Raw genomic sequence first — 15669 nt, forward strand, 5'->3', positions numbered from 1 at the left:
TTTAGTACTCAACGGGTTAATACCTACTGGTTTAACTTTATGTTGATACATACCACCTAAAATGTCAGCATTACCTAATTTGTTGAATGTGCAAATATCCAAGTGGATCGATGGAGGTGGGAATCTCTTGCTATTCCATACACCATGGTTAATATCAATAACGTGAATACAGAATATAGATCAACCTTTCAAAAAGTAGAGCTTGCAAAACTTAACTATTTTATGTGATTACTCATTAATATGTAGCATGTATCAAAATGATAAAGTATTGGGTGCAGGTAGAAATGCTTTGAACGTGGGTTTGATTCATTTAATAAAATAGTTATTTATGTTAAATTAAGTGCAATTGTGTAGAATTTATAGGTTTGATTTTATAATTTTGCCATGTATAAATCCTAATACATATGTTTTTACTATGTAATGACTCAGTGGATAAATGCATCTCAATGTGTTACTAAACTATGCGCAGCACAGAAACAGACACTTCAACCTAACTGGTATATATTGCTGTTTATGCTCCAAATGCCTCCTCCCACATTATACTACTTAATACTATCTACATATTGGTGTCGCCCATTCTCCCTCACATACTTACTCAGCTTCCCTTGAAAGTCATCTGTTCTATTCACCTTAGCACTCTAATGCTCCGAATGGATGTTTTGCATTCTTAACACTTGTTTGTTAAAGCGGTTTTCTTCTGAATTCTTTGCTGAATTTATTTATGACTATCTTAAAATTACTGTCCATCTTTTTGGAATAAAATGACAGACTGATTATTTATAAAAACATTTTTTGTTGTTATATAGCTGATATTAGAGTAATTGGTTTACATGGAATTTGAGGAACATTGAAAGTAATTTTTGAAAATTAAATTTCATCACAAAGGACTGGATTGGAATGCATTAACGCTGGATTTTCTTGATATTGTTCTTCATTTCAGTTCAGATTTTTGGTACTCAATGATTTTGCAATCTTTCAACTATCAACCTAACTAGTTCACTGGAGTGTTGAAAATGCATACACATCTAAAACATCAATTTACTTGAACTTTGATGGTCTAATTAATAACAGCTTACTTTTAAATATTTAAAAATTCTGTTTTGCTTCAATGATATTGCATTGTTTAAATCCTGATATCCATGTTTTTACCATGCTGTGCTCCTTGTGATAATGCAATGGAGAAATGTACAACACAGTATGGTAATAAACTAGACAGAACACATAAGTATTCGGCTTGATTTGTGGACTGTGTCGATATGGTTGAGCTGAGCTAACATCACAGATATTAGTTTTCACCTCAGTACCTTCTGAGTTGAGAACAGGAAATCTTTTCCCAACTTTCTTTCTCTTTGTTTCACTTTTTTTGCATGATTCATGATGAATTAAATATTCAAATTTATACTTCCTGGTGTAGACCCTGAATGATCTCTCATCATGCAGATTGATGCTATATTACAAGTTTGGCTACTTTACAGATTGGTCAAGGAGAAGGACTAGCTTAGTATTAATGCTAGATACAATTGGTAGTTTCCTTAGAAGTAATGAAGTAATCCATTCATGCATTGTAGCTCTTCATGTGAAGCTTGTTCCTTTTTGTTACTGACTTGTTCTTTACGGTTCAATTCCAAAGCATAAATTAGATTAGATTTCCTACAGTGTGGAAACAGTCGGCCCAACAAGTCCACACCGACCCTCCGAAGAGCAACCCACCCAGATCCATTCCACTACATTTACCCCTGACTAATGCACCTAACACTACGGGCAATTTAGCACGGCCAATTCACCTAATCTGCACGTCTTTGGACTGTGGAAGGAAACCGGAGCACCCAGAGGAAACCCACACAGACATGGGGAGAATGTGCAAACTCCACACAGACAGTTGCCCGAGATGAGAATTGAACCCGGGTCCCTGGTGCTGTGAGGCAGCAGTGCTAACCACTGAGCTACCGTGCCGCCCCAAATGTGCGTGTTGCATTCGGAACATTTTAATTTGTCACTTGGTATGTTGTTCAGATTGCAGCACATCTTCAAAAACTGATATATTTTGCTGTAATGAGAATGCTGTTGGCAGAGGCTGGAAGGATTTTTTTTATTGATATGGGGTTTTGGAATCACATCTGTGACAAGATACTTAGCATTAGATTCTTTTAGGATTTGGCACTTACATGCAGTATCTTGTTCAGATGAGACTCTGTTTCTTCAGACCAGGACATTTATTGTACCTTAGGAAGTCCACACACCCTGAGGATATTTGCACTCAATTCAACTTTTGAGGTATAGTGTTCCTTGAACAGTTGTCCTGACTACGAATCTGCTACTGTTTGGATTGCTCATTCTAGATCCTCTTTTGATTGAAAAGATTTAATGCCTGATTTTTCTGAGAAGCTAATAACATCTCTGTCACAAGTTAGCTTTTGTTGTAATTTTCCATAGCTACATGGTTCAGGTAGTGCATACAGGTTATTAATGAAGACATCTAAACATGCTTCTCAAAACTGGTATTGCCAAATGAAGCATGATCTCACCAGTACCTTATTTGTTCTTGAAGTGAAATATTGATCAAAAGCTGTTTGGAGGTTATCAAATGCAATGAACTTCTCAGTGATCTGTTATTTGTGTAGCATTGATCTGATGATATTCCATGTAGTGGAGAAGTGTGTTAACTTATTGTTCATTTGATTTATTATCAAATATTGAAGTTGCTCAAATCTTTGGAATTCTGCTTTCTATGTCTGCCAATTTACTGATTAATCAGAAGGATCTAAAAGTTTAAATTTTTCTGGTGGAAAGATTGGTAAAGACAAACTAAATTACGTAGTTTAATTTTGATAGGCACTCAAAGTTGTTTATTATCGTTTTGGTTGGCATAATAATTATTTTGCTGTCTTGTGATATTCTTAGTTGATTAATGTTGTGGTTAAATAAGACCATAAGACTATAAGACATAGGAATGGAAGGAAGGCCATTCGGCCTATCGAGTCCACTCTGCCATTCAATCATGACTGATGGGCATTTCAACTTGCCCGCACTCTCCCCGTAGCCCTTAATTCCTTGCGAGATCAAAAATTTATCAATCTCTGCCTTGAAGACATTTAACGTCCCGGCTTCCATTGCACTCCATGGCAATGAATTCCACAGGCCCACCATCCTCTGGCTGAAGAAATGTCTCCTCATTTCCATTCTAAATTGACCCCCTCTAATTCTAAGGCTGTGCCCATGGGTTCTAATCTCCCCACCTAACGGAAACAAATTCCCAGCATCCACCCTTTCTAAGCCATGCATTATCTTGTAAGTTTCTATTAGATCTCCCTTCAACCTTCTAAACTCAATACTGTATTTGTTATTGTTATTGAATCATAAGGGTTTTGAAAGATTTTAAGTTTCCATTGTTTTAAATGTTATTTGTAATGTAATATTCATTAATAAAGCTAATTCATTCATTAAAATTCATTTTCCTTTGCCAATGTGACATCTTCATAAGGATGAATTGAAGATTCCTTTTCCAAGATGGCTGAATCCAATTTTACAGATACAGATTACAGATTACATTACAGTGTGGAAACAAGCCCTTCGGCCCAACAAGTCCACACCGACCCGCCGAAGCGAACCCACCCATACCCCTACATTTACCCCTTACCTAACACTACGGGCAATTTAGTATGGCCAATTCACCTGACCCTGCACATCTTTGGACTGTGGGAGGAAACCGGAGCACCCGGAGGAAACCCACGCAGACACGAGGAGAACGTGCAAACTCCACACAGTCAATCGCCTGAGTCGGGAATTGAACCCGGGTCTCTGGCGCTGTGAGGCAACAGTGCTAACCACTGTGCCATCGTGCCGCCCACTTTGTTTTCTACATGTGAGATATTTTCACACTGAACTCCTCAGCCCATAAACAGCTTTGTGCTCTTTCTGAGTTTTATAGAGATGTACAGCACAGAAACAGAACCATTGGTTCAACTCGTCCATGCCAACAAAATATCATAAATTAATCTAGCCCCATTTGCCAGCACTTGGCCCATATCCCTCTAAATCCTTCCTATTCATATACCCATCCAGATGCCTTTTAAATGTTGTAACTGTACTGGCCTCCACCACTTCATCAGGCAGCTCATTGCATACCGTACCACCGTTTGCATGAAAAAGTTGCCCCTTAGTTCCCTTTTAAATCTTTCCCCTCGAACTCAAACCCATGCCCTCTAGTTTTGGACTCCCCCACCCCAGGGAAAATACATTGCCTATTTACCTTATCCATGGCCCTCACGATTTTATAAACCTCTATTTTGTCATTCCTCAGCCTCCAACGCTCCAGGGAAAACTGCCCCAGCCTATTCAGCCTCTCTCAATAGCTCAAACCCTCCAACCTGAGCAAAATCCTTATAAACCTTTCTGAACCTTTTCAAGTTTAACAACATCCTTTTGAGAGGAAGGAGACCAGATTTGCACACAATTCAATTTGCACACCAAAAGTGGTCTAACCAATGTCCAGTACAGCCGTATCATGACCTCCCAACTCTTACACTCAGTACTCTGACCAATAAAGGAAAGCACACCAAACGCCTTTCTCACTATCTTATTTACATGCGACTCCATTTTCAAGGAACTATGAACCTGCACTCCAAGGCCTCTTTGTTCAGCAACACTCCCCAGGACCTTACCATTAAGTGTATAAGTCCTGCCCTGATTTGCCTTTTCATAATGCATCACATCATATTTATCTAAATTAAATTCCATCTGCTACTCCTCGGCCCATTGGCCCATCTGATCAAGATCCCACTGTACTTTGAAGTAATCTTCTTCACTGTCCACTATACCTCTAATTTTGGTAATAATCTGCAAGCTTACTAACTAGGCCTCCTATGTCCACATCCAAATCACTTATATAAATGATGAAAAGCTGTGGACCCAGCACCAATCCTTGTGACACACCAATGGTCACAGGACTCCAGTCTGAAAAACAACCCTCCACCACCATCCTCTGTCTTCTACCTTTGAGCCAGTTCTGTAACCAAACGTCTAGTTCCCCCTGTAATCCATACAATCTAACCTTGCTAACCAATCTCTCTTGAGGAACCTTGTCGAACGCCTTACTGAAGATTTTAATATCTTTTTTTGTATATTAAAGCTCCTTATTTGTCCAATGTTTGAATTTTTCATTCAAAAAATGGAAATCATAGTATTTCAGAAATTTCATAGTTAAGATTCTGATCATTCAAATTACAATAATGACTTTTATTCCTTTTTTTTCATTTTTTCAATCGATTTACTTTCAGCTTGTGAATGGAGGATTTTCTTAACTGGCTGTTGTTAACTATTTTGTTGAGTAAATAATTCAGAATTTTTATTAATTGCATTTAGAAGTCTTAACTTTAGAAGTGTTCCTTGGCCTACTGTTTCAAGCAAAAATTGACTTTTATGGCCTTTTCCTCAAATAGATTGAAAGTCCTTTGGGTGTCTGATTATCAGCATCTTTTCTCAGGTACATAATTCAGATTTCTCTTAGCAGCTCATGAGCTTTTACTGATCTCACCCCTATTACTGGCTGTAAAAGGCATTTTTTTAAACTTAAGTTGTTCTAGTGGTTCACTTTGAGGAGTTTCTACTCAAAGATATTTCCTTCATAGAGCTAATCAGCATTGTGGCTTTTTTTTTAAGCTGTTGTTAGTCTTAAAGTTGTATTGCTATTTTTTTGAAATATTTTCTTCTCCAGCTGGTCTTTTGATTAGTCTAGTTTCTTGACCTTTGCTACCATTGCAATTTTCTAAGTGGTAAATTCCTAGCTGCCATCATGGTTTATCATGTGCTTTGATGCCAGACTATAAGCTTGGGTTCTTTACAAACTAATTGCGGAGAATGCAAAGTCAAGGACTATTTTCAGGCCTAGACTTCAGAGTATTATACATATTTACTAAATTTTGTGACACATGGTAATATTTAAGTTATAGCAACATTAGGTACAGATTAATCTATTTATTTGTGTGTTCAAGTTCATGTGATCTCTGTTTCTTCCAGAGTGTTTCACTAAAGTGTGTCCACCAGAGTGGTCCTTCTGGTTCTGTTTTTTCCAGCGTATTCTAACTCTGTCCACACTGTGGTACTTATACTCAGTGATGTACAACTCCATGACATCATCACAATGTTACCACATGATCCTAACCCATTGTACATACACTTGCCTGAATCTGATTGGTTAAAGAAGCATGTTGTTACAGCTACTGCTCATACATGTCCTAGAATTCCTGTAGAGGGTGCTGAACTGAAAGGAATCTCTAATAAGGGTAAGCTGTTGCTCAAAAACTCATTGCAAATTTGCAGGAAACTGTAAACTTAAGGAATGTTGCATACTATGTTTTCATTTCTGCTTGCACAATTCAGGCCAATAAAGTTTGACAAAACGCCTTTCAATACATTTGATTTGTTCCTGCAAATAATCTGTGTGTATTTTATATTATCCGAAATTCTATTTAACTTATTTAGTGGTTTGAGAAGGGTGACTAATTAAAGGTCAAATTCCAAAATCCAACAAAAACTTTTGTGAAAGACTTCAAGATATCAAATTTCACTTTAGAATCTCTGGAATAGTTGCTTGTACAACATGTACCCATTGTCCCATCAGGGCCAGAATCATAATGTTCCAATCAGTGTAATCATCTTTATGTTAAAACAATACTCTTCATGATCTATTAATCATAGATATTTACTCACATTTTCAATCATTAATTTGTTTATTTTTGGACAAATATTTACCCAGCCATCAATTTATATTCTTAAATTATATTGAAACCGACATAATTACATAATAAGTGATTTATATCGTAAGCATGAGGCTTCATATAAATGAATTCTGATGGCAAAACAACAAATATTTGTTGTGAGGCCATACTTACAGTTATCAACACTGCCTGTCAAACTGGAAAAACAGTATTTTTTTTGTAAAAGTATTTATTAGCAAATTTTTTTAACTTTACAAACATATAAAGTTATTGAAAAATACAATCAATAACAAATATCAGTATAATAAAAAGAAAAAAACACAAATTACAATACAACTACTATCTATTAACTACTAACCTACCCTATAATACAAAATTAGATTAGATTAGATTACTTACAGTGTGGAAACAGGCCCTTCGGCCCAACAAGTCCACACCGACCTGCCGAAGCGCAACCCACCCATACCCCTACATTTACCCCTTACCTAACACTACGGGCAATTTAGCATGGCCAATTCACCTGACCCACACATCTTTGGACTGTGGGAGGAAACCGGAGCACCCGGAGGAAACCCATACAGACACGGGGAGAACATGCAAACTTGACACAGTCAGTCGCCTGAGGCGGGAATATGAACCCGGGTCTCTGGCGCTGTGAGGCAGCAGTGCTAACCACTGTGCCACCGTGCCGCCCACAGTATTTCCCTAACCCTAAACCCTAACACTGTGCAAAGCGACACCAATAAATAAGTAAATAACGAATAGATCAAAAAGCGAAAGAAAAGCAAAACAAACCCCCAAAAAACAGAATACAGAACAGCTATGCTCGGCGCAAAGCTCCCAAACAAAGGAATCATATTAACTCAGGAGACCCCCCATCCAGGGCCCAGGGCTCGACAAACCTAACCATCTTGGTTAAACAAATGCCCTTGTTAAGATAACTGACAAATCTATATCCAATTAACTAAAGTAGGGCTGCCATGTCTTATTAAAACTATCTGTTGTGTGGTGCATCATGTTTGTAAAAATGTCCAAGGGAATGTGCTCCATAATTAATTTCTGCCATCCCAACAAGCCCAGCGGGTTCTCAGACACCCAGTTCACCAGAATATTCTTCCGTGCACAGTATGCAAGAATATTAAATAGTTTCTTCCCATGCCCGTCTAAAGATGGTAAATTCGGTAGACCGAAGAGGAGAGAAATCGGGTCTACTTTGACTTCAGTCTTCAATACCCTCCCTATCTCTCCCGCCACAGCACCCCAATAAACACAGAGCCTGTGGCATGTCCAGAAGCAATGGGTAAGAGTACCTGCACTTATTTTACATTTGGGGCACACTGAAGATGCCCCTTTTTTAAACTTCGCCAGGCAGTCTGGTGCCAGATGAACCCTTAACTGTGAACTTTTAACTGTGTAGCGCATGTCCTATTACAGATTGAGATCTTTCGAGCATTCTCCTATATGTTCTCCCATGTTCCAGAAGAGACCTCCACTCCTAGCTCTTGCTCCCAGACCTCACATAACCCGTTAATATCCTGCCAGGCCCTGCCACCCAGCAGGCGATAGAGGGCACTAACCGAAAGGGTGCTTGTGGAACGTAGCAACAACCTCTCTGTATTGGGCTTAGTGAGAAGTATAGTCTTCTTCTGGGTGAAATCCCTAACCTGAAAAAAACAGAAAAGATCTCTGCTGGGCAACCCGTATTTGCGGCTCAGTTGCTCAAAAGACATCATAACCTCCCCCTCAAACAAGTCTCCCAAACTAGAAACTCCTATCGCTGCCCATAGTTTGAACCCTGAGTCCATCATCCCTGGGTGCCAAGTATAGGCGTAAGTGGCGAAGTCTTGGATAAACAACCCTTACTCTGACGCATCACCCTAATAACAATGGGGTTCCGACAGTGGTCCATAACTGTCCTCATCTTATCCAGGAACAACAGGTTAATAAGAGAACACTTTGACTAATCACAGACAAAGGACAGATACTTTCTGATGTCTGGGAAATCCTCCCCTCCTTGAGACAACTGCAATTTAGTAAGTTTGATGTGGGGCCGCCCACGATGCCAGACAAAGGAATCAAACCATCCCATAAGCTTCTGCAGCATTGACCTGGGAAACATTATAGGGAGCATACGCATGGGATAAAGCAAACGAGGAAGAACATTCATCTTAATGCGAGATATTCGGCCCAGCCATGAAATTGGAAGAGCCTCCCATCTCTGGAGATCTTGCCTAATATTGTCGAGCAAGTAAGCAAAGTTAGTCCGAAATAACAGATCAAAATTGGGGGTAATAAAAATGCCTAGGTATTGGAACCCTGCCCGTGACCACTTAAAAGGGAACTTAGGGCCACCTTCAACTTCTGGCACATCCTTAAGGTTCCCGAAAGTTAATCTTATATCCTGAAATAGTCCCAAATGAATTGATACATTGTATCAAATGGGGTACGGAGGTCATCGGGTTCGATAAAAACAGAAGGACATCATCCGCATACAGTGTAATCTTGTGTGCCCTCGATCCCACTTCCGGAGGGATTATGTGGATGTTCCGATGAATGGCCTCTGCTAGCGGCTCTATCACCAACGTAAACAACAATGGTGAGAGGGGCAGCCTTGCCGACTACCCCTGCAATCCTAAAATTCCCAGAGCTCAGCCCGTTGGTGATGACCGTGGCCAGAGGGTGGTGATATAAAACCTCCACCCACTTAGCAAAGACCCCACTCAATCCAAACTGGTCGAAGACATAAAAAAGATACGGCCATTCCACCCGGTCAAATGTTTTCTCTGCATCTAAGGAAATCACTAACCCCTGAATTGATTGTTGCTGACAAACTTAGACCATATTCAGCAACCTTCTAACATTATTAGAGGACTACGGCCCCTTATAAAGCCTGTCTGGTCCTTTTTAACAATATGAGGCAACACCTTTTCAAATCTCAGCGCCAGAAACTTGGACAGAATCTTGAAATCTGAATTTAATAGAGAGATGGCCTGTATGAGGCACAATCCTCAGGAACCTTCCCCTTCTTAAGAATTAAGGAAATATTAGCTTCTCTCAAAGATGGTGGTCGACATTCATGCACATAGGAGTGATTGTACATCTCCAACATCGGGCCTGACAGAATCCCTATAAACTCCTTATAAAACTCACCCAGGAGACCATCAGGGCCAGGTGCTTTCCCACTCTGACGTTGCTTCGTTGCCTCCTGTATTTCCTGAACTGTCAAGGGGCCATTAAGGAGAGAGGCCGTGTTCCAAGGTTACCCCTGGGAGGTCCACGTTCTTAAAAAAGGTCTCCATTTTAGCCCTCATGTCCTCGCAACCTTCAGACCAATACAATTCAGAGTAAAAGCTCCAAAAAGCCTCTTTAATCTTTTTAGTATTGTATGTAAGGACCCCAGTGCTATCTCTGATTGCAGTAATGGATTGAGGAGCACGGTCTTTCCTAGTCAGGTACGCTAAATACTTCCCTGGCCTATCCCTGTATTCGAGCAGCCTTTGAGGAGAAAGTGAGGACTGCAGATGCTGGAGATCAGAGCTGAAAATGTGTGGCTGGAAAAGTGCAGCAGGTCAGGCAGCATCCAGGGAACAGGAGAATCGACGTTTCGGGCATAAGCCCTGAAGAAGGGCTTATGCCCGAAACGTCGATTCTCCTGTTCCCTGGATGCTGCCTGACCTGCTGTGCTTTTCCAGCCACACATTTTCAGCTTCGAGCAGCCTTTGTCTTGCAAAAGCAAGTTCTTTCTTTGCTTTTTGTGTCAGTATTGAAATCAAGGCAGCCCGGAGGGCCATGATCCGCTGTAGCTTAGTCACCGAAGGCCATGCAAAATGTGCCACCTCGGCGGCTTTCAACCGCGTCTCAAGTAGACGCTGCTGTTCCTCCTATTGTTTCTGGCAAGCCGAATAGGAAATAGCTAATCCCCTAGCAAAGGCCTTAGCAGTCTCCCATAGCAGAGATGGACTACTAGCCATGCCTGAGTTGACAGTCAAGAATTCCTGAAACTCCTTCAAAACGTATTCCACAAATTTGGAATCCTTAAGGAGAAAAGGATCCAAACACCAGTGCCGCAAACCCCTCACTCTTGGCCTTAACCTCCAAATATACCGCCGTGTGATCAGAGACAGCTATATTCCCAATTTTACAACGCATAATCAAATCCAGAAGGGCCAAGGGAGCCAGAAAAAGATCGATCCTCATGTGACGTTTGTGTGGGTTTGAAAAAAAGGTGAAGTCCCTGCAGAAGTCTCCAAATATCCACCAACACCAACTCCCTGCATAATTCAACCACCTGCTTGGCCTGTGAAGAAATAGTTGGAGGCCCACAAGGCATCGTGTCCACTGTCGGATACAAAAGACAATAAAAATCCCCCCCTATGTGCCATGTTGCAAAAGCACTCAGCTTAGAGAAAGCACTAATCAAAGATTTGAAGGGATGCGCTGGAGGACAGTAGATGTTTAAAATGCCATATTCCTCCCCATGTATCAGGGCTTAAGTGTCATAAACCCAGAGCATGTTGATATTTCAAACTAAATTGAGCAATCTATCAAAACTTGTCACCAAAAATGTAAATATCTGTCTTTCTGCCATTAAGATTTTCTGGTATGGAGGGAAGGTCTCTGGTATGGAGGGAAGGTCTTACGAGGAAAGGCTGAGGGACTTGAGGCTGTTTTCGTTGGAGAGAAGAAGGTTGAGAGGTGACTTAATAGAGACATATAAGGTAATCAGAGGGTTAGATAGAGTGGACAGGGAGAGTCTTTTTCCAAGTATGGTGACGGCGAGCACGAGGGGGCATAGCTTTAAATTGAGAGGTGATAGATATAGGACAGATGTCAGAGGTAGTTTCTTTATTCAGAGAGTAGTAAGAGTATGGAATGCTTTGCCTGCAATGGTAGTAGATTCGCCAACTTTACGTACATTAAAATCGTCATTGGACACGCATATGGCCGTACATGGAATAGTATAGATTAGATGGGATTGGTATGACAGGTCGGCGCAACATCTAGTGCTGAAGGGCATGTACTGCGCTGTAATGTTCTATGTGTCCACATTCCTGATGAAGGGTTTTTGCCCGAAACGTTAATTTTCCCGCTCCTCAGATGCTGCCTGACCTGCTGTGCTTTTCTAGCACCACTCTGATCTATTTCAAGTGCAGTCATTATTGAAACATGGGAAAACACAGTAACTAATTTGTTGATACAATAAGATATTAAATTGGGCAGATGATGTGTGTGGCTAGGATAGCAAAATGACAAAAATGAATGTAATCATTACATCCACATGAAAAGCAGATGAAGCTAATATAAAGTCAATTCAGCCTGAACACAGAAATTTGAAAAAAAAATAAACTTACCTCTCCAGTGTGTGACAGCAGAGGTGATTCCATATATGTTACAGATGTGAGGTAGGTCACTTAGACTGTTGAGCTCATATTTTTATAGAAATTTCCTCCACTGACAATATTTAACTTTATCTTGCATGTCTCCAGAGACTTTGGTGCCATCACTTACCGGGAACACTATTCCAAATATTACAACCAACGTGCAAAATATAAGCAGAAGTAGACCATTCATCCCCTTGATACTGCTGTGCCATTCAGTAAGATTATAGGTGATCTGTTTGTACTCCTAATTCCAAGCCACAGCCCAGATGGTTTGTGTGAAGGAGGATGGTGAATTTTCACCACTCTCCACTCCAGATGAATGTGGCTCTGTCACTGAGTGTATTCAAGTCAGACGTGGATAGTTTTCTACTTAGACAATATTTCAGGGGCATGGGATTAGTTCAGGAAAATAATTGAGGCAGAAAGTTATAATCCAGTTGAGTACGGCCTGCTCCTACTCTAATTTTGTGTCTGCCCCTGAAAATTAGATTGATTTGAAAGAAGCATTTTTACAGCTGAAAGGTGTCCAATCAACATGCTGCTAAAAAACAAACCAAGCCAAGCTTGGAGCATACTGATTTACAAGGCTGTTGCCAGGGTTGGAGGATTTGAGCTATAGGGAGAGGCTGAACAGGCAGGGGCTGTTTTCCCTGGAGCATCGGAGGCTGAGGGGTGACCTTATAGAGGTTTACAAAATTATGAGGGGTATGGATAGAGTAAATAGGCAAAGTCTTTTCCCTGGGGTCAGGGAGTCCAGAAGTAGAGGGCATAGGTTTAGGGTGAAAGGGGAAAGATATAAAAGAGACCTACGGGGCAACTTTTTCACACAGAGGGTGGTACATGTATGGAATGAGCTGCCAGAGGATGTGGTGGAGGCTGATACAATTGCAACCTTTAAGAGGCATTTGGATGGGTATATGAATAGGAAGGGTTTGGAGGGATATGGGCCGGGTGCTGGCAGGTGGACCTAGATTGGGTTGGGAAATCTGGTCAGTATGGATGGGTTGGACCAAAGGGTCTGTTTCTGTGCTGTACATCTCTATGACTCTATACTATTAGCCACTGAATCCCACCGGTGATGCACGTGCTTAGCTCAAAATTATCATTTTTGGACAATGAGGACATGTATTTTAGGGGCAGTTTAACCAGATTATAGAACATTCTATTTTATCATTCTATCAGTTGTTTAGTTTTACATTCTGCTTGTTTGGAATCGAAATAGAATTTTAAAGGTGACCCGTTTAGATTCAGTGCTCAGAATGTGAATTATTTAAAGGACAGAATGTCGAATTCCTATTTTCAAGACTCCAAGCATTCACTTGTCATTTCCCCCTTGTCCGCCACTACAGCACAATATTGGAATGATGTAGTGTAACAATGTTGTACGCCGAACTCAGGCGTTGCATGGTCATTTCGAAAATGAAACCGAACTTTGCTGCATTTGTTGCCTGGTGTGGCGAGCCCATGGGAAAGACAGACCGCCTCGACTGCTCTTTTTGTCCGCCTTGAGAAGGCGGCGCAGCTGCCACTTGTCTTGTGGGTCTCGGCAATTTCCGCGAATTTCCGCCAGCTGACGAACAGACGCGACCCAGCGACACTAGTTCAGTTCCATCGTGCCCGCACTTTGACAAGCTAGAAGCACGGCGTGGCAACCAAGAGGAGAAGAGAGAGAGTCTGCCATCCACCAGACCCTCTGCAATTTCATTGTCCACAACATTTATCTCTCAAGCTGACTCGACATGAAAGGGAACACCTCGTTTTCTCGTTTGTTCTTTTGTGTTTTGTTTTTCTCAACAGGTTTTCTATTATTCCCTCAGCAAATAACAAGCCTGCGGGACCAGTCAGGAGAAAACCTTCCAATTTGCAAAGAGGTAAGGTGCACTCTTACTGTTTTCTACCTATTTGTAATAATGCATCATTGATTGAAAGTAAGTTGTAGAATTTCTTCGCGATATTTACTATTTTTGACCAAAACGTAGACAAGTGTGCATAAGTATTAAGTTATAAAGATTGTCGTGCACAAGTCGTTTAAATGAGGCATTTTACTTGTTTATTACATTGTGTCCATATGGAATATTTAATTTTGATTTAGTAGCTGTCGCACGGCACATTAAGGATATTTAATTATTAGAGTTGTTGCTGTAAACTGCCGATTGTGTTCACCACAGATCCTGAAGTTGACAAGTGTTTGTTTAATGAAGGTGTGAAGTGTTTGTTATTATTGCCTCTTAATTGAAAGCCACGAAATGTTATTGACACAAAACTTCTTTTGACTCCTTTGAGTTACATCTCATTCTGTCAGCGTGACCTGAAAATATTCGCGGCAAAACCGACCGTTTGGTGATCAATCTGTTGGTGTGCAGGTAGATGTTAGCCTCTGAAGGATTCAGTAAAGGTTCCTGTTGGCACCTGTTAAAAAGTCCGTGTCAGTGGCAAAGTGCGGGCGCTGGACAGTGTGTACCACTAGGTGGTGTGTGAAATACTGTGGGAAATTGACAGTCCAAGTGCAGGTTTTGTACCATCAGCAAGACAATACTGTATTACAAACCTGCACAAAACTACTCTTCGAAGTTTTTTTTCCGAGAAAAAAAAATCTTACTGTATTTTTTACTTAGCAGAGAGTATGGTGAGGAGTTTGAGATCGTGAACTCGTCCATCTCAATGATGAAACAATAATAGCCTTTTCTTCAGATGGTCACTAATAATAGTTGTTGATATTTTCAGACTATATGCATCTGGATGCAAATTATTCATGACATATAAATGTGATTTATGATCAAATATTTAATCCATATTTTTAACGTTGAATATTAAAATGTCAGCAGCAGAAACGCATTTCCTTACCTGTTCTGAAAATTCAGAAGTATGCCTTTAATTTGTAAAAAATGTGAAACCTCTGAACAAGATCACAAACTTTGCTATAACTCTACCAGACCAGAGTGGTGCTCTCTCAGTAGAGGGAGAGATTACTGGTGGTGGTTTAACCTGAGGGTCACCATACCTCAGGCAAAGGGAGAGGTTGAGAAGGAGGGTCTTTATGGTAATCTTAGCCTGTGGGGGATTTGAACTCACAGCCATCCGGCCACCTCACCCAACTGAGTCCCAATTATAAACCGCAATAATTCCATGAACAAAGGCAAAAGACATGACATGTAAAATCCTTGAAGTGTTTGACAATCTTTCTCAGTCTGCTTTGCATAATAACTAAAGGAGCATCAGTCAGTTTTGTTGTTAAGGCAATGATGTAGTAGCCTTGATTGTTAAATTTATTTAATATAATTTTTAAACTTGAACTCAGCTTATGGGAAAATTGATGTATGTTAAAATGGTAACAGGGAGAGAAACATTTGAATGTTTGACTCAAGATTACAGTGACATTTGTTTGACTGAAAAGGTCATTGGAGTAACAGTTTTTGGCAAATTCTCCCACTGTCCTTCGTTTTATGTCATGGGGGAGAGAGGCAACCTTTGATGTGAAATGATTTAAACAATGGTGAGAATCTATCCAGTTGGCATCCTGCGGCCTATACTCACATAAGAGGTGTTTTGCACAAGGACATAATTTTCAAGTT

At 40.4% G+C, this 15669-nt stretch overlaps 1 protein-coding gene across 1 annotated transcript in view; it reads left to right on the forward strand.

Moving 5' to 3' along the window:
* The first annotated feature begins 13637 nt into the window (after positions 1 to 13637).
* Positions 13638 to 15669, forward strand: part of elapor1 (endosome-lysosome associated apoptosis and autophagy regulator 1) — a 132756-nt gene continuing 130724 nt past the window's right edge. Inside the window, exon 1 of the mRNA XM_043716712.2 lies at positions 13638 to 13968. Coding sequence (XP_043572647.1) covers positions 13837 to 13968 — 132 coding nt within the window. The 5' untranslated portion in view covers positions 13638 to 13836. The remainder of the gene's footprint in view (positions 13969 to 15669) is intronic.

Source organism: Chiloscyllium plagiosum, unplaced genomic scaffold, assembly GCF_037043375.1.
Source record: "Chiloscyllium plagiosum isolate Xiang-an unplaced genomic scaffold, Cpla_swu_hap1 HiC_scaffold_26, whole genome shotgun sequence".
In the NCBI taxonomy this organism is placed as follows: Eukaryota; Metazoa; Chordata; class Chondrichthyes; order Orectolobiformes; family Hemiscylliidae; genus Chiloscyllium; species Chiloscyllium plagiosum.